The following is a 19,818-nucleotide window of genomic DNA, read 5'->3' on the forward strand; positions in this document are numbered from 1 at the left end:
GACCATGAGGTGGCCGGGGTTCCTGCAGACCATAATGCAATCCTCTGGCTTTTGCTGACCCTTCGCCACTCCAGCACTCTCCTCCCTGACTCAAGCACAGCCCTCCGTCCAAGAGGCCTGCTTTGGACCCGGATGATGGACCTCGCTGCGGACTTGCCTTTATTGCTATCTTGGGCCACAAGGGGGTGCTGTTGGACTCCAGCTGGTTGTAAAGCCATACACGGAACCTCGCTGCTGGCCACGCTTTCACCAATGCTTCTCAGCTTAAAACAAACATGCAACTGAACCCCCATGACCTCTCCTGTAGGCATACACTGGCACAACAAGTGCCTCTTCATTATTGTGTAAATACCAAAAAAAAAAGACAACTCTTGATGAATGCAGACATGGTAGAACGGTAGTAGGCCGGCAGCTTATAGTAGTCTTTGATTTGCAGCTTTACTAAGATGACCTTAAAACTTCTCTGTGAACCTGAATGTGTCAAGCAGTCAGGAATGTCACACCGGATGCCGCTCACAGAGTTCTCTTTGGTTTGCATCTTTTTTATTTTTTTTTTTGTGATTGATGCTGATAGTTGAGGCTAAGGGAGCAGTGAAGAGAAAAAAAAGCTGTTTCTTCACAAGTTTTCAGTCTCTTCTGCAAGACTTTCCAATGTAATGTAATGGGTGATGCCTGCTACAGTATGGAAGCTTATAACATTTGCCACAATAATGTGCCAGTAAACATTTTTACCAAAATAAAAGCCTGTGTTTTCTTTGTTCTTCAGCATGAAATAATATAATCTCTGAAATGGTTTTCCATATAATATGGGTTCATTTACCATCAGATTTTATTTGCATATTTCTGAAAAAAAAGAAGCTAGTATTTGGGGGGGGGGGGGTGCATTTATTTGAGTTATCTTAAATTTAAATCTGTAAGTTTCCTTTTTATGGGCCCTACCTGCAATTTTTTTTAATGATTAATATAGGAATTTCCCAGTTTATTAATTTATTATTATTATTTTTTGTCTAATGAATCTGAATTGCAGTTTTAGGGCCAGTTTACAAAAAGTAATTTAGGAGATTGACGGAAAAAAAAGCCACAACTGTAATCATGAGACTTTATTCTTGTAATATCATTTTATTTTATTTTGGCGGCGCTAAACTCGGAGGTAGAATTGTCTTAAATTGTTTCCAAAATAAAAAAAAAAAGCAACAACACCAAACAATTTTGATTGTAGGCCTGCATTCTTCATCCTCTAATCCAAACGCAGACGCTGAGCACCAATCCGCTGTCCTGCATGCATTGAGCGGGAGGTGATTTCAGAAGTGGATCTTCTTGACACCGGTCCCCCGCTCCAATCAGTGCGGGCCAGCTGCGTTTATTAGCGCGGCTTCAGGCTGCGCGGCTGCTATGCGCTTCAGGCCTCCGCCGACCACCGTGGATAAGTAGCTGCAGCGGCCCGACACGGAACCTTGGCCCCCGGCTGATGTGACCATGGCCAGGACTGGGTTCTGCGACTCCAAGCCCCTGTTGGACTTACACAAGAAGGTGAACCGTGCGCGCTCAAACTGATCCAATCTTTTCTTCTTACTTAAAAAAAATACATAAATAAAACAAGCCATAAAATCTAATTATACATTTTTAGGTGTTTGGTTTTCATAGTTTCTCATGAAATTACATTTTCATGTGTGGGCCACAGAAAAGCAGCTTTTGGTTGGTCCATTTAAACTCCTTTCTGCGCAAATCTCGGTTTGTGGGGGGGGGGAAAAAACTCCACGCCTCAGAAAAGTGTAGCTTCTTCATCAGGTGTGGCTGAGGTTTCGATGGAAGGGTTGGTGTACCCTCCTGGTGACACTGACTGACCCAGCAGGCCGTCCCCACGCGTGTTTTTCGCGGTTTCAGGCGGATGAAAGGAGAGTCCCACTGAGGGCCCGGGCGAACGCGTGCGCGCCAACAGACCGGCGGCAGCCCGCAGAGACGGACGAGTCCAGGATGGCCCCGGTTAAAATGGAAACGGAGAGCAGATGGGTACCTTTTTTGTTGTTTACATTTTGTTTAAGGCCTGTTCCAGTGTTTGTTCTCAATTTATCCAATCAATGAAACTCCAAAGAGAACTCTAGACACAGTGCGCCTCGAATTTTGGTAAAGTTGGCATCTTTAAGGTCTAAAACATTTCTAATTCCCAGTATTTCCCTGATCTATGCAGGAAAGGAGGTTGTCAGCTCAAACGAATGAGAGCATCATCCTGGGATTCCATGTGGACAGTAGGGCGAGCTCTGCTGAAACTGTGGCTGGTGAGGTTTTTTTTGTCTCTTTTTTTAAAGCGTTAATGGCCAGATTAACGCTTTAAAACTAATTATTTTTGGCATAAATGTCAAGTGTACGACATCCATGAATTAATATTTATCAAATTTTTTTTTTTGCAAATTCCACTTCTTTTCAAAAAGATGAACATTGATATAAACAAATTTCTCATTCATTCATTCATTCATTCATTCATTTATTCATTCATTCATTCATTCATTCATTCATTCATTCATTCATTCATTCATTCATTCATTCATTCATTCATTCATTCATTCATTCATTTATCCTCTGATCCGTTTGTTCCCTTTCGGGGTCACGGGCTGCTGGATCCTATCCCGGCCACTTGCGGGTGAAGGCAGGGGACAACCTGGACAGGTCGCCAGTCTGTCACAGGGCCACAATCACACACCCGCGCACTCTCACACTCACACCTATGGACAATTTAGACTAACCACCAAACCCTATGAAGCATGTTTTTGGACGGTGGGAGGAAGCCGGAGACCCGGAGAGAACCCACGCACAAACTGGGAGAACATGCAAACTCCACACAGAACGGTCCCCATTGGTGTTCTGTTTCAGGCCCCCCAGATGGGAATTGAACCAGGGGCAAGAGCGCCAAGCACTCTTCCACAGCACAGTTTCTCAAAAATTTGAATATTTAATGTTTTCTAAACAATTTTTATTAGAATGCAAGGTCTTTGGAGTCACAACACCTAGAATATTGCTGAGACTCCGGGCAAACTTTTTTTTTTTTTTTCTGAACAAGCTCAAGATTTCCAGCAATATAATTTTTGTTTTATCTTGTGTCAAAGTTTTTTGCGTCCTAATTAAATGGCTTTAATAAGCTACAGATTCTACCTTTCTACCAAGTTGTTTTTTTTCCCTTAACTAAAAAATATTGCCTGACTGATTATCAGTGAAGGTGTTTATTTATCAGTTGTTGTTTTTTAAAATATGCTTGAAATGAATAAAATAAACTAATTGGAATACTTTTATGAATTGTATAAAAAAACTTAAGGAAGATGCCTCTCATTCTGGTTTTCCTTCTGCAACCTGTCCAACAGATGAATGTGTTGAGAAGCCGGTGCTGCTTTACCCTCATGGGCTGCAGGGTCTTCACAGCCTGGATGCTCTGGTTCCCAGCTTACTGCGTCATGAGGTGGAGATGGCGCTTGAGAAACTGGACCTCATTTGTGACAGGACTTTTGCCTGGGATTTGTTTTTGGACATGATGGTGAGAAGCTGTGGTCCACAAAAGCATCTTTTTATTTTTCCTTTTTTAAAATAGTTTTTAACCCGATTTGCTGTTGTCTTTAAAGACCCACTCTGATGAAAACCGTATTTTTGGTGTTTTTAACATGTTTTTGCGGCATTTTGCTAATGATGGAGGACATGCGCTATATTACCAAAAGTGTTGGCTCATCCATCCAAATGATCAGAATCTGGTGTCCTAATCTCTTGGCCTGGCCACAGGTGTATAAAATCAAGACTGTTTGTGACAAACATTTGGGAAAGAATGGGCCGCTCTCAGGAGCTCAGTGAATTCCAGCATGGAACTGTCCTAGGATGCCACCTGTGGAACAAATCCAGTGCTGAAATTTCCTCACTCCTAAATTTTCCACAGTCAACTGTTATCTCTCTCAGAAGAAAATGGAGAAGTTTGGAAACAGCAGCTCAGCCATGAAGTGGTAGGAGAGGGGTCAGCTGATGCTGAAGCACATAGTGCAAAGAGCTCGCTGACTTTCTGCACAGTCAATAGCTGCAGAGAGCTTCATGGAATGGGTCTCCATGGCCGAGCAGCTGCATCCAAGCCGCACATCACCAAGTGCAACGCAAATCGTCGGATGCAGTGGTGTAAAGTGAGCCGCCACTGGACTCTAGAGCTGTGGAGACGCTTTCTCTGGAGTGATGAATCACTCTTTTCCATCTGACAATCTGATGGACGAGTCTGGGTTTGGAGTTTGCCAGGAGAACCGTACATTTGGGACTCCATTGTGCCGAGTGTGATATTAGCTGGAGGAGGAATTATGGTATGGGGCCTCTTTTTCAGGACTTGTGCTCTGCTCCTTAGTTCCAGTGAAAGGAACTCTGAATGCTTCAGGACACCAAAACATTTTGGACAATTCCATGATCCCAACCTTGTGGAAACAGTTTGGAGCGGCCCCTTCCTCTTCCAACATGACTGTGCACCAGTACACAAAGCAAAGGTCCATAAAGACATGGAGGACAGTCTGGTGTGGATGAACTTGACCGGCCTGCACAGAGTCCTGATCTGAACCCGACAGAACACCTTTGGGATGAATTAGAGCGGAGACGAAGAGCCAGACCTTCTCCACCAACATCAGTGTGTGACCTTATAAATGCGCTTTTGGAGGAAAGGGCAGAAACTCCTAGAAACACTCCTCAACCTTGTGGACAGCCTTCCTAGAAGAGCTGAAGCTGTAACGGCAGCAAAAGGGGGGCCCACATCATACTGAACTCTACGGGTTAGGAATGAAATGCCACTTCAGTTCAAATGAGTCAAGGCAGGTGAGCCAATACTTTTGGGAATATAGTGGACTTCAAGAAAATTGAGCTGAAAACTACATTTCTAAGCCGGTCTTTCTTCAGATTGTTGTGAATCCGAAGTAGATGAAAAATGCGTCTGGAAAAAGCAGTGTCATAGGTGCTACAATCTGCAGGTCTCAAGCTCCCTGCTCTGCTCCATTCTGATGCTTCCACTTGTAGTGGACTAGATCCATGTACGTTTTTGTTTCCTCGTCTGAGCTGGAATCTGACTCAAAACTGAGCAGCTGGATGTCTCCAATACTGCTCCTCATTTTTGTAAGCTAGTGGTAGAGTGTAAACAGATGGATGATGGGAAGTAGGGGTAGGCTAACTCTGCACAAACAGCCCTGCTTACAACTCTGAGGTGAATTTTAGAACTCCTGCCGCCCTGCAAAAACTGTCCTACATAAACAAACGTTTTTTGTTTTGGTTTTTCTAGGCTAAAGATGGCATAGCCTTATCGCAAAATGAAAGGACACTGGAAATGCTTTTACAATAGATCAAAAGATGATCAGAGTGGAACTTTAACCATTTTTTTTGGAATCTACTTAGCACAGCCTCTTTCTTTTATTTACATACCTTTTTTGGACTTTTCTTTTAAACCTGTAGAGAACTCAAACGCAGAACTCTTTCCCAAATGCTGACCTCCCTCGTCATTTCACTGATTCTACCCGAGCAATCCTGGTGGACTGGATGGTACAAGTTCATGTGAGGTTCCCCTTTTTACTCCTACAAATGGTGGTTATTTGTACATATTTCTAAAAAGCAAATGCCTTTTCTAAAAGGGACTGGAAAAATGACATTATTTTGAAGCATTAAAACCCGCTCTAATGTCCTGCTAGGAGCTGCTGCATTTCCAAGAAGACACCCTGTATTTGGCCATTCACCTCCTCAACCACTCCCTGCGACAGCTCAAGGTCACCACAGCAAACTTGCAGCTCCTCGGAATGGTTTGCCTCTTAATTGCAGCGAAAAAAGAGGAGAGCCTCCTCCCAGAGGTAAGTTGATTTCAGCTCCTGTGATGAGGCTGCTGGAGTGTTGAGACTCATCTGCTCTGTCTTAATGAAAGGTGTCCTAGTTTGAGGAATCCTCTGATGCTTCCAGGTGTCTGATCTCTGCAGCTTAATGGACCATGCCTACACGAAACGCCAGCTGCTGCGAATGGAGCGCCGACTCCTTTGTGCGCTGAAGTTTGATCTATCTCACAGCCCCCCTTTGCATTTCCTCCTCCTCTTCGCCGCGGTTGCCCGCTGCAGCGCCATGGTAGGAACACTGCCACGGGACTGGGACTGCAGTGAGTTTTAAATGCCATCCACCCGGTGATCTGTGCCTCCAGATGGTGTGGATGGCCCGCTATCTGCTGGAGTTGTCTCTCCAAGAGGCCCAGTGTGTGGTGTTTCTACCCGCCCAGCTGGCTGGAGCAGCCCTCTGCTTGGCTCGCCATGTTCTCCAGGAGTCTCCAACCCCTGAAGGAGAGGCTGCCTGGTGTCTGACCTCCAGCATCCATGTTGGCAGGTGCTGAGCTTCACTCCTTTTAGTTTCCCATCTTGTTCCACATCTTGTTCCACATTTAGCATTTAAGATTTGTGGGTTTTTTTTTTCTCACTTTCTCTTGCAGTCAAACCATTCTTCTAAGGATCATGCAGATTCTAGCCACTGCTGCTTCCAGGGTCCAGACCCATGAGAACTCTGCTACTTTTATTAAGTTCTCCTCCCCAGAGAGGATGCATGTTAGCAGACACCCAGGTCTGAGGAATCCTGCTGGTCTGTTAGGTGTATGCTCTTCACAAGCCCCTCTTAAAGGAACCAAATTACACTTGTGAACTTAAAGGGTGTAAGTAGTGAAAAAAAAATCAAAAAAACTTAAAGATTCAAGTCAAAGCAGAACATTCTTGGCTACGGATCATAAGAAGCTGTAACTGTTGTTGGGTAAGAAAGGTATGACTGTTGTCCGGTGTTGACAAGACGCTTGCCGTTTGCATGCTTATGAATAAGCCTGTGTTTTATGATCTTAACTCGCAGCCAATTTAGAAAATACTAGAAATGTTTATTTTTTTTTTCTGACGTTTTCTTGTTACTTGTGGAGAGAATGTGGCCTGTCTGTCAAGTTTGGAGAAAGTTTTAATGTAAAAATAAAGTGCCCGCTGCAAAGTTTTGAGATGAGTCGCAACACTGAGATCTTTACTCTCATATGAAAAAACTCTTTGACCAGAAAACTTATGGAAATTTGGAATACCGACAAATGAAAGATCCGTGGAGTTTAGGTTGACCTTTCTTCTAAATCTTTGGTGTCATGATGTTGGCAGCAAATGCCACCTTAAAGCCACGGTCACACCTGGCATGAGATGTATGTTTAAAAATGCACTAAACACGCATTCTTGAAGACGCATGGAGTTCCCATGGAGTTCACACTGGACAAGCGGGGGGAGGGGGGGTTGCTTTTCTACTTGCACATGTTTACCACAAACAGTTGGAAGAGGCTTGGTGCAAATGTCGTGAATCTTGCTTCAGCCTTTTTCTTTCTCCGCTCTGTCGTCGTACTGACTTGGCGTAATACAATTACAGCAGGGCACAAACCGCATTTTTATTTATTTTTTTAACTTGTTCTGTCCAACAACTGAGCAAACAGATTAGAGCTGCAGTCCTTTTGTTGGACAGGTTTTACCATCACAAAAAGAGGTTATATAACTTTGAAAAACCAGAGTGTAAATTTGTATACAGTAATCCCCGTTTTGTTTATATTTTATTTGTTACATTTAGTGTGTGTGGGGAGGGAGAGGGGAAGAATGTGAGGGGGGTGGAAGAGAATAAAAGGAAGAGAGGTGGGGATACAAACGCTGATTTGAATGAGTTAATATTTTAAGCTGTAACAATTATACCAGATCTGCTGGAAAGATATTACATCAAAGGTGAAAATCTGACACGAAGATGAGCGGAAGAAATCTGTCCATCAATACACTGTGTTAGGACGAGGGATGAAGCAGACAGGGAGCAGTGTGCACGTGCACGTGGGGGTGGAGATACATGCATGCTGCCGCAGTGAACCGTGTGTTCATGAGGGGAACCAGATCCTACCCAGCCAGACCAGGAGAGGGGGGGAGAGACCCCCTGGCCAGGAGCGCCCCAGGCAACAGGACCCAAGCAACCCGGGAGGAGGGGGACCACCCACCCATCCAGCCAGGCTCAGAGGGGGCCCCCTGTAGATACCTCCAGGTAGTTGCCGGAAATGTTTTTCACGTCACAGGTGTGTCCTGTCAGGTTAAATAAGTGGGATTTCTTGCTTTATAAATGGGGTTGGGACCATCAGTTGTGTTGTGCAAAAGTCAGGTGGATACACAGCTGATGATCCTACTGAATAGACTGTTAGAATTTGGATTATGGCAAGAAATTAGCAGATAAGTACAGAAAAACGAGTGGTTATCATTACTAGAAGAAATAAAGGTCAGTCAGTCCGAAAAATTGGGAAAAATTTGAAAGTGTCCCCAAGTGCAGTCACAAAGACCATCAAGCGCTACAAAGAAACTGGCTCACATGCGGACCGCCCCAGGAAAGGAAGACCAAGAGTCACCTCTGCTGGGGAGGATAGGTTCATCCGAGTCAGCAGCCTCAGAAATGGCAGGTTAACAGCAGCTCAGATTAGAGAGCAGGTCAATGGCACACAGAGTTCTAGCAGCAGACACATCTCTACAACAACTGTTAAAGGAGACTGTGTGAATCAGGCCTTCATGGTAGAATATCTGCTAGGAAACCACTGATAAAGAAAGGCAACAGGCAGAAGAGACTTGTTTGGGCTAAAGAACACAAGGAATGGACACTAGACCAGTGGAAATCTGGGCTTTGGTCTGATGAGTCCAAACTGGAGATTTTTGGTTCCAACCACAGAGTCTTTGTGCGACGCAGAAAAGGTGAATGGATGGACTCTACATGCCTGGTTCCCACCGTGAAGCATGGAGGAGGAGGTGTGATGGTGTGGGGGTGCTTTGCTGGTGACACTGTTGGAGATTTACTCCAAACTGAAGGCATACTGAACCAGCATGGCTACCACAGCATCTTGCAGCAGCATGCTATTCCATCCAGTTTGGGTTTAGTTGGACCATCAATTATTTTTCAACAGGACAATGACCCCAAACAAACCTCCAGGCTGTGTAAGGGCTATTTGACCAAGAAGGAGAGGGATGGGGGGGCTGCACCAGATGATCTGGCCTCCACAGTCACCAGACCTGAAAAGTGGAGATGGTTTGGGGTGAGCTGGACCGCAGAGTGAAGGCAAAAGGGCCAACAAGTGCTAAGCATTCTGGGAACTCCTTCAAGACTGTTGGAAGACCATTTCAGGTGAAGCTCATCAAGAGAATGCCAAGAGTGTACAAAGCAGTAATCAAATCAAAAGGTGGCTACTTTGAAGAACCTACATTATGACAGTTTCAGTTGTTTCACACTTTTTTGTTGTGTATATAATTCCACATGTGTTAATTCATAGTTTTGATGCCTTCAGTGTGAATCTACAATTTTCATAGTCATGAAAATAAAGAAAACTCTTTGAATGAGAAGGTGTGTCCAAACCTTTAGTCTGTACTGTGTGTGCTGATCGTCATGATGGGTTAAAAAAAGCATCATTTCAAAGAGAAGGTTCACCTCTTACTGTTGTTTTCGTCCAGATGATGAAGCAAAAGTTAATTTTGAAGAAGCCAGTGCAGGGATATGGAACATTGAAGCTATGTGACCAGTACCTTTTTAGGCATGCATTATCACTGTAGATCACAATTTAGTCCACACCTAGCAGCCAATCTGAATCGAATATTTACCTGGATCATGGTATAAATTTGTAGAATAAGTTGGTCTCAGAGAAGTTACTGTAGGCGAACTGGAGGGGTCTAAGGGAGTTAGGGGACCGTGCAGGATTCGCTCCAAGCACTTTGTGGTTACAGACATAAGGGTTAATGGTCTGTAGTCATTGATGCAGTTCATGGACAACTCTTTGGGGACAGGGAGGATGGTGGAGGATTTAAGGCAGCTTGGAACATGGGACAAAGAGAGGTGGAACAGTTTAGGACACCAAGGACACCAGCCAGCTCATCCACACACTCCTTGATAACGGCGCCCAGGATGACGTCTGGTCCTGCAGCTTTCCTGGTTTCGTAGCTCTCAGGGTTCCTCTCACCTCATTTTCCTGATGGATGAGTAGAGCATTGGTGTTGGTGCTGTGGGGGCTGTAGTTGAGACAAGGTTTCAAAGCGGACAAAGAAGCTGTTCAATTCTTCTGCCAGTGCTCTGCTGCTGTGGGAGGGGGTTGTACTTTGGCTCCTGTAGTAGGGGCAAAAGATGAGTTTTTAAAAAACAAACTTTAAATTAAAAAATAGTATAGATAATAACTATTAGTTTATTTGTATATTGTATGTTTTAATCTTTAGCATTATCAAGAACTACACTAATATAGTCCTTTAGAAGTTAGGACTATAAACAGCAAAAAGAGAAAATCAAGCTCTTCAAGGTTTTGTGGGTGGCTCTGAAAAGAGCCGTTGCGGGTCAGTCCTTGGAGGACAGAAACATGATTGTGCCATGGATCTGCTCCCTCTGCAGGAAAGTGGATCATGGCAGCAACCGCTTTGAGGCAGTGCAGCAGCCCCTCTTCAGTTACCATAGGCTCAGTCACTGCAGGTTCCTGTGGTGCTGGGGACCTGATGAAGCTGTGAGGAGCACATGCTTCCCCCACACTCTGCTCCACAACTTCTGTGTGGACTTCATCCAGGCCTTGATACTGACACCTCTGCACAGAAAGCATCCAAGAGGCATTCTTCAAAACCAGCCGGGCTGGGGAGATGATGTAAAGATTCATCTCTCTCTGGGAAGGAGGCACCAAGGGAATGACTGTATCAAATCTTTTTTTTAGCCACAAAGACACAGAACTCATTGGAGACAGAAGATTGAATGATCATCTGTGGAGCGTCTGACCAAAGGTGGAGTTGCGGGGTCCCACCGTCACTCGTCCTGTTCCAAAATCAATCACCTGAAAGTGACTGGTGACGTCCACAACTGCAAGAAGAACTTCTGAAAAGGATCCCTTGTTGTTGTGGAGCTGGGATCCTGAGTTGGGAGACTTTTTTACATTTTTTTATTTTGTTTAGTTTTTTAACAGGCCTGCGTAAATTATCCTTTTTGAAGAATCTAGACCTGTCGGGCTCCAGAAACCCTCCTTAGTACGGCCGTCTGATGGTTTGCAAGTGTAGATCTGTGTTGAAGGAACCTGCCGGTCCTTAGAAGTCTCCTTCAACACGAGCTGACTTACTTTTGGAGCAAGAAAGTCTTCTGCAGCAGCTCTGGCTGGAGCCTCAGAGGCATTCAGAAATTCAAACATCAAACATGCCACATGCTTAGAGACTGTGGGGGAGGGGTAGGGGCGTGTGGCAGTATGCCAAAAATGACATCAGTATATCAGTATGACATCAGACATGTACGCATCATCATCTTTGATCTTTTGTCAGTAACCCTTGTACTATCTTAGATGACCCCACCCTTCCATTGACGTGTTCTCCCTACCATGACAAAGGTGGATAAAGGTGGAAAGATTTCATGTAATCCATGGACACCAGTGAAGATCACAAATCATTGAAGAAAAAGGTCTAGTGGGTCTAGATCAGTGATTCTTAACCATGGGGCCGCGGCCCAATCTCGGTCCGCGAGCGCCAACTAGTGGGCCGCGAAAAAAAATCTGTTCTGAACCTGTGGGCCGCGAGGGCTGCTGCAGTTTCCCGGGCAAACGCTAGGAGATCCGATTGATGGTAAGACGTACTAATGTTCTCTCTGTTAATAACGTTAACTTTATAACGATCGATTTCGGTCAAAACTTAATGAAAGAGTAACTTAAACAAATTATAACAACCCTGAATTAAATCAAAACTGTAGGTGGTCTGCGTCCCTCTCGTTCTTTCAGTTGCTGGACTATGGAAGCAATTCTGTAGCATTAATAAAAAGCAAAGTCAAAACCAGAAATGCTTTTTCATTTTCAAAATGAAGCTGCATTTTTTGACTCAAAAATAAAATGAAAAAGCAATCCACCAAAATGCTTTTTCTTTTCCTTCCTCAACACAGCTTATTCTGTCACTTAATTAAAATTAAAATTAAAATGGTATTTGACATTTCATTTTCAAGACGTTCCATGGTAAATGTGTAGCATAATTCATTTAGAAATGTTTAATTTGACATTTAAAATGGATTAATAGAAATGCTTTTTAATTTTCAAAATGAAGCTGCATTTTTTGACTCAAAATTAAAAAGAAAAAGCAATACTTCAAAATGCTTTTTCATTTCCTTCCTCAACACTGCTTATTCTGTCACTTAATTAAAATGATAAAGAAAATGGTATTTGACATTTCATTTTAAGAAAGGTCCATGGTAAATGTGTAGCAAAATTCATTTAGAAATGTCTTATTTGACAATTAAAATGGATTAACAGAAATGCTTTTTAATTTTCACAATGAAGCTGCATCAAATGCCTCAAAATTCAAATGAAAAAGCAATATTTCAAAATGCTTTTTCATTTTATACTTAAAACCGCTTATTCTGTGTCATAATTAAAACGAAATGCGGCCGCTGACACACACACACACGCACCAGGAGCAGACTGTGTTAGCGGCAGAGAAGACAGCTTTGAGTTGGTTGTGAACTTCTGATGAGTTTCCACAGCTTCTCAGGACTACATAGCAGCATGTCCGCCTTCTGCGGTCCTCCTCCTGACGCACCGCGGACAAGCTTTTGTTCTTCGGACCGCCAGCTGCCTTCGCCTAGCGGAGCGCGAAGCTCCCGATGATCGCTGAAGGCGGAAATGCTGCTGCGATCTGAGAAACCATCAAATGAATTTGTGTTTCCAGTAGTGTCCACACGGAGAAAGCAGTGACGTCATCGCCCCGCCTCCCCTCTGCTAATGCTTTTTCTAAATGAATATTGCTCCAAGTTTTGCAGGGTGGATTTGAAATTGCAAATGCAATCCCCTCTTTGCATTTTCGTTTTAATTATGACACAGAATAAGCGGTTTTAAGTATAAAATGAAAAAGCATTTTGAAATATTGCTTTTTCATTTGAATTTTGAGGCATTTGATGCAGCTTCATTGTGAAAATTAAAAAGCATTTCTGTTAATCCATTTTAAATGTCAAATAAGACATTTCTAAATGAATTTTGCTACACATTTACCATGGACCTTTCTTAAAATGAAATGTCAAATACCATTTTCTTTATCATTTTAATTAGGTGACAGAAAAAGCTGTGTTGAGGAAGGAAATGATAAAGCATTTTGAAGTATTGCTTTTTCTTTTTAATTTTGAGTCAAAAAATGCAGCTTCATTTTGAAAATTAAAAAGCATTTCTATTAATCCATTTTGAATGTCAAATTAAACATTTCTAAATGAATTATGCTACACATTTACCATGGAACGTCTTGAAAATGAAATGTCAAATACCATTTTAATTTTAATTTTAATTAAGTGACAGAATAAGCTGTGTTGAGGAAGGAAAAGAAAAAGCATTTTGGTGGATTGCTTTTTCATTTTCTTTTTTAGTCAAAAAATGCAGCTTCATTTTGAAAATGAAAAAGCATTTCTGGTTTTGACTTTGCTTTTTATTAATGCTACAAAATCGCTTCCATACTGGACTAGCGGTAAGATCGGGCCTAATACACAGTTTAAAAAAGAGCCTTTGGACCAGTGACGTGCGGTCAGGTGAGGCAAGTGAGGCGGAGCCTCACCTGTTATAATCGTGATAAAATAGAAAAAGGTAAATTAAGTAAACATTATTTTCCACTGATCTGTGTTAAATATACATTTTCAGTCAACTTAACACATTTTCCAAGGTTTCTGAGGTTAAAATCGCCGAATTTGAGCGTTCCGCGATCACAGACGGAGCTGAATATGTGAATCTCCGGGTGAGGCTCGGGAGCGCTGTGCCTCATGTCTGACGGCCAGACTCAATACTGAGACGTGCCGTGGACGCGCTGCTTTAGGCCTGCAGAAACGGCTTCAGGTGAGGTATGCCTCACCAGCAGGGGGCAGACGTGAGCTGACAGCTGCTTTGTAGCTACACTAGTTCCGTAGAAACAGACAGAGGATGAGAAACTCATAAAATAAAGGAAAATAAGGAAGAATTTTTCAACAGATCACAGAGTTTTTGTGAAGAAGGATCGGCAGACAGACGCAAAAAGTGAAGACAAATATGTTTTTAAATGTTTGCTTTTAAAAAAAATAACATGGGAGTAAAAGTGGATAAAAATGTAAGTAAAATCATTTATTTTATTTTTATGATAATTTTCACAGACAATATTTGATAACTTATTAAAGCTCCAGAATTTGAAGATGGAAAAATACCAGAAATCGTTACTGAGGGTCAAATGCGTGCTGAACACATCTTTATTCTTAAAGTGCATATGACTAAATTTTAACCAAGGAGAGTGTTCCATCCATCTATAAAAGAAGTGTTCTCTGTAGGACAAATATGATTTTGTGTATTTTATAAGATTTTAGCTGTTGTTGGATTAATGGTTAAATATTTAGCTCTTTCATTGTAAATCTGACTCCAGAGGAGTCAGTGCCTCACCAGTCATCAACCTCACCGCACGTCACTGCTTTGGACAGCTGCAAGACTATGTTCTTTCTTGGACTCCAACTTGTCTTGGAGTCTTACCGCAGACTGATGGCACAATGTCCATTTTATTTGTGTTAAAACTGTCGAAGATTTTTATTTTCTGTCCTCTGACTCGCAGCACAGTGCCGTTGACATTCTAGTGTGGTAATTGTTCTCTGATGCTACTTTTTATAGAATAAACGGGAGATCCTGATTACAAGAGTAAAGAAAACAGTTGCAGAAAACATGGAGAAGTTTTTAAAACGAAAAAATGAAGTACAAAGTTATGCCAGTCCCTCTTCAAAGGCGAAATTTATACGAAAATACAACCCTGATTTTATAAAGTTTGGCTTTGTGAACGGAGGCAGTGAGGCAGAGCCCAGAGCCCAGTGTGTTGAGTGTGGGCTAACATTATCCAATGAAGCACTAAAACCGTCAAAATTAAAGCGCCATCTGGAAACCAAACATCCGAAGCTCATTGGAAAGCCAGTAGATTATTTCAAAAGAAAGGATGATGGGCTTCAGATGCAGAGGAGGTCCATCGTGTCACTGACTGGCGACGCTAAGTGTGCGTTAAAGGCCTGCTACTTCGTAGCCAGACGTGTGGCGCAGAGTAAGAAAGCGTTCACCATAGCGGAGGAACTGGTTCTGCTGCCGCTGTGGACATGTGCCGTGAGATGATTGGTGAGGCTGCAGCAAAGAAGCTCAAGACCATCCCGCTGTCGAATGACATTGTGAGTCACCGTATTGCTGACATGGCCTCAGACATTGAGCAGCAGCTTCTGGGGAGAATAAGAAAGAGCCCCTTTTTCTCTTTGCAGCTGGACGAGTCAACTGACGTCAAAAAAGCTGCGCTGCTGTTGGTTTTTGTTCGCTACCGGTGGGATAGCTCTTTGCAAGAAGACATTCTGTTTTGTGGAGAACTTCCAACTCGAGCTACAGCTGAGGAATGTTTCCGCTGCATGGATCACTACCTCACTGAGAATGGCCTTGACTGGCAGAACTGTGTTGGAGTGTGCAGTGATGGCGCAGCGTCAATGACTGGCAGGCATCGCGGTGTCATCAAGCAGATACTTGATCTTGCGCCAGAAGCTAAATGGACCCATTGTTTTCTCCACCGTGAAAACCTTGCAGCAAAAAAAATGTCTCCGGAGTTCCATGAGGTGATGGATGTCACTGTGAAAACCATCAACTTCATTAAAAGTAATGCTGTGAACTCCAGATGTTTTGCTCAACTTTGTGAGGGCATGGAAGCAGATCATGTCAAGCTGCTCTACCATAGTGAGGTGAGATGGCTCTCAAGAGGGCTTGTTCTCACACGGATCTTTGAGCTTAGGAAGGAAGTTTTCTCCTTTCTCACTGATAAGAAATCTCCTCTTGCACATCATTACACCAACGCCACATTCATAGCTAAACTTGCCTACCTCTCTGACATTTTTTCACTTCTGAACCAGCTGAACATCTCACTTCAAGGGAGAAATAGCAACATATTTTTTGTTGCAGACAAAGTTCAAGCTTTCCAGAGAAAACTTTCTTTGTGGAGTAAGAGGGCCCATGAAGAGAGACTGGACATGTTTCCACTTTTGTCTGACATTTTGGAAAGCTCACCTCAGGTGAAGATCAGTCATTCAGTCTCTCAGCATCTCTCACAACTGGCAGAGAAATTTGCTGAATACTTTCCTGAGGATCCCAGGGAGGGACACATGTGGGTTGTGGACCCATTTTCAGTTGATCCCACTGAAAATGATGTTGCTTTGCCCTCACATCTGGAATCACAGCTTCTGGAAGTTTCCACTGACAGCACTTTAAAAGGGCAGTGGGGCAAACTGGACCTAGGTTCCTTCTGGATTGTGGTCTCAAAGGAGTACCCACTTCTAGCACTGAGGGCTGTTAAAGTCCTTCTTCCTTTCACAACCACATACCTGTGTGAATCAGGATTCTCAACTGTAGCCACAACTAAGACCAAGGCTCGCAGCAGACTCAGAGCATCACTGGAGGCTACCCTTAGAGTGAGCCTTTCCCCCATTCCACCCAGACTGGACTTGATCAGGTCTAAGAGACAGGCCCAAGTCTCGCATTAAGAGGTTAACATGAAATGTGATTTATAGCATGTTAAAAAACAGACTGTTGTGGCTGTTGTTAATTTGTCACAGATTTGGAGAGAAACATATGGTACAAAAGTTAAGACCACTAATTTGTCAAGTTCATCAGCATTTTGTAAGGTAATATTTTAATTGGAACTTTATTTAAGTGTCAATTACAGTTTATTTAATTTCAAAATTATTTTCAAGTGTGCTTGCTTTATTACCACACAATTTTATTTATCAAAATCCCTTATAAATGTTTTTGGAATTCTAATTTGTGCTAAGCATGACAGCTGTTCAGGGTGAAATTAAATGTCTTTGAGATGATCATATTGTAGCATTTTTTCCCACAAGATTTTACTTTAATAAACCATAAAATGACTTGATGTAATCATTAAACAAAAATCGAATGAGATGTAGATCAATTTACATTAACATGTTATTTGAATGGGCCTTGAATCACGTTGTACGGGGAAAATTGGGCCCCAGTGTCAAAAAGGTTAAGCAACTCTGATCCAGACCCACTAGACAGAGCTCTGAACCTTTTTTCATCAATGATTTGTGATCTTCACTGGTGTCCACGGATTACATGAAATCTTTCCACCTTTATCCACCTTTGTCATGGTAGGGAGAACATGTCAATGTAAGGGGGGGGTCATCTAAGATAGCACAAGGGTTACGAAGACAGATGGGTCTCCAATTAACAATATAGAGTAAATCTTTGTGAGGTTTTGGGATAAGAGAAATCAGTCCTGGGGTCATGCTCAAGGGTAAGGTATCATTGGAAATACTTTCAATGTAAACTTCCAGGAAAAACAGCGCAATCTGCTGGGAGAATAATGTATACAATTCAGATGTCAACCCATCTGTTCCTGGAGAGTTGTTTTGTTTGATGCAGTCACAGACTTCTTCAGGATTTACTGGATTATCACAAATTTCTCTTTCAGAATCTTTAATTGTTCAGGTATTTTTTAAAGCGTTAAGAAAGATTTCAGCCTCTCTTTCAGAATATTGTGAAGAGTCCAGATTCTTGTTAAAGGATGAGCAATAGTTGGAGATTATTTTAGCATTTCTACAATTTATGTAATTGATCTCTAGCTCAGTAATTGTGTTTATTTGTACTTGATGCTTCTCCATTTTAAAGAAATATGAAGAGTTTTGCTCTCCCTGCTCAAGCCATTGTTTTCTGTATCTAATGAAAGCTCCTTCTGCTTTTCTTTTATAAATCTGATCCAAGTCTTCCTGTAGTTTGATCATTTTATAGTTTCATCTAATTTGCTGTCCAGAGGTTTTTGCGAAATTATCGAGGTGCCTGTGATGAGATCATGTTCTTGTTGCTTTCTTCGTTTGGCTAAATTGCCACCAAATGTTCTTAAAAACTCGGCTGATTCGTATTTGAACATCTTCCAGTTAACGGTGAAAGAATTGTCCAATTTGGCTTTATTGAAGAATTTTGATAGAAGATGGTTAATTTTTATTTGCACTTATGTAATTTTGAGCAACACGTTTTTCGATTTGCAATAATGAGATTTACTGACATTTTGTGAGGGACATAAAACAATATCTATACGAACAGCTTGATGGTCACTTAGTGGACACGGTACGATGTTCACTGAAATATCCTTATCTTGTAAATCACTGGAAATTAACCAAAAGTCTAATCAAGAAATCTAGATTTATTACTCCATGTGAAAGATGGTATATTTGGATGTTTGAGTCTCCAGATATCGACCAACTTAAACTTTTCCATAAAAGATTTGATAAATATGTTTTTGCGATTATCATGTGAGGGGGCCCGCCGATCAATTTGAGAGTTTCAAGTAATATTAAAATCGCCCCCCATAATGATTGCAGAGTTTGGATACTTCTCAAAGCCACTTTTTCAACCTATTCTCAATTTTAAGAAAACAATTGTTTATTCTCTGTGTTCAAGTTGTAGCCGTATGAAAAAATACTCTCAAAGACTATGAAAAACGTATTTTCTGAGCTTAACCTGCACATCGATAAGTGTTGTTAAACATAATAGCTCAACAATATTTTGTGAATACTGAAGGTATTCGAGACATTTCCAAAAGAGGAAAAATTGAACTAAGCCTATATCAATAAAATTTGGACTTGTGTGTTTTCCATGTGGGCATCGGTAGGTTAATGTTTCAGTCCGATCCATCCTGTTTTCTTTGTAGTGATTTGGCAACAATTCATTTGACTTCATTTGAATCTGATGAGCTTTGTCCAGCTGCCAATAGAGCTTTTTTTGCAGCTGGGGGCTTGCTTTGAGGAGGAAGAAAGGCTTCCATGTCCAAAGTTGGTGACGACTTAGCATAGTCATGACACGTGGCGGTCCTCAATACGGTAGCTTTTTCTCCCGCGACTGGACATTAAGGTAAAAAATAAAAAGATCCTTCTTCTTTCAAAATGAGTTTGAGATATTTTCCTTGTCTTTTGAATGAAACGGGTATTATATCTGATAACTTTTGCAGAAGCTCAGAAGGGAAGTACCTAAGCAGACGCCATCTTGGCTAGCCTCCCGTCCACTTGACCTCCTGGATACAAGAAGTGCTCCTAAGAAACCAGGAAGTAAACAAATAAAACACTGAGAAAAACCAAAAAGTAGAAACCAATCGAAGTGAATTGCAATAACCGTTGGAACCTTACAGCTGGACAGTGTGTACACCCAATGACGCTATCAGAAAGAAATCCACTTTATTTAGCCCTCACACCGTGACAGAGCACGTGTCACATCAAATCTCTTTTTTCATGGCTAAAAAATACATTTTGGCACATTTAAAATGTGTTACACAAAAGGTCAGTGTATAAAGACTGTTTGAAACTGCAGATATTTGTGACCCTTCTTTGTGTTCACAATTAATGTTTTTTTTCAAGGTCTGATACTGAAAACAATTCTGTGCAGACATTTCTGTTGGAAGGATGTACTATTGCTGCTGCCACAGAGCAGCGCTTAAATTATTTGAAGGCAACTCTAAAATTAAAGTCGTGCAGCCCTATTGTGAATTCTTTTCACTTACATCCTCTTAGTTTTTTTGGGAACATGTTGATTAACTCGGGAAGATTTTGAATACGGACAATGCTTACATTATTCTGCTTCCTGCATGGGCAATCCCCTGTAGAAATGAAAACACATTTCTCTGATATTTACTTTAACTCCTGAAATGTTCTTTAGGGAATTCAACTGCTGATTCTGCGTTTGCTTTGTTGTTAAATGGTCTTTGTAGGCTGCTAGTATTTCTGTGCTACAGTTGTCAAATCAGACTGATGCTACGGTACTTTTAC

At 42.0% G+C, this 19,818-nt stretch overlaps 1 protein-coding gene and 1 long non-coding RNA gene across 3 annotated transcripts; both read left to right on the top strand.

Moving 5' to 3' along the window:
- Positions 1–1,267: 1,267 nt before the first annotated feature.
- On the top strand, positions 1,268–6,994 carry ccnp (cyclin P). The gene is made up of 9 exons (XM_004075870.5): positions 1,268–1,530; positions 1,885–2,010; positions 2,189–2,276; positions 3,354–3,523; positions 5,446–5,544; positions 5,679–5,834; positions 5,941–6,099; positions 6,173–6,351; positions 6,455–6,994. Exons 1-9 carry the CDS (start codon positions 1,477–1,479, stop codon positions 6,657–6,659), a joined length of 1,236 nt encoding a protein of 411 aa, XP_004075918.1. The 5' UTR covers positions 1,268–1,476; the 3' UTR covers positions 6,660–6,994.
- Positions 6,995–11,568: 4,574 nt separating this feature from the next.
- On the top strand, positions 11,569–19,146 carry LOC110016260 (uncharacterized). Of its 2 annotated transcripts, none has more exons than XR_013647111.1 (3): positions 11,569–11,612; positions 18,788–18,910; positions 19,008–19,146. It is a non-coding gene; the product is annotated as an uncharacterized LOC110016260 (long non-coding RNA). The 2 variants fall into 2 exon arrangements; XR_002291577.3 differs by lacking the exon at positions 11,569–11,612 and adding an exon at positions 13,961–14,093.
- Positions 19,147–19,818: the final 672 nt, after the last annotated feature.

The sequence above is a fragment of the Oryzias latipes genome, chromosome 13, assembly GCF_053564925.1.
Source record: "Oryzias latipes strain Hd-rR chromosome 13, Olatipes_Hd-rR_3.1".
NCBI lineage: Eukaryota > Metazoa > Chordata > Actinopteri > Beloniformes > Adrianichthyidae > Oryzias > Oryzias latipes.

Coding starts and splice junctions, on each gene's coding strand:
- ccnp (XM_004075870.5), top strand. CDS start 1,477: ATGGCCAGGACTGGGTTCTGCGACTCCAAGCCCCTGTTGGACTTACAC. Junction 2,011..2,188: donor TGGAAACGGAGAGCAGATGG/GTACCTTTTTTG, acceptor TGATCTATGCAG/GAAAGGAGGTTGTCAGCTCA. Junction 6,100..6,172: donor TTGCCCGCTGCAGCGCCATG/GTAGGAACACTG, acceptor CTGTGCCTCCAG/ATGGTGTGGATGGCCCGCTA.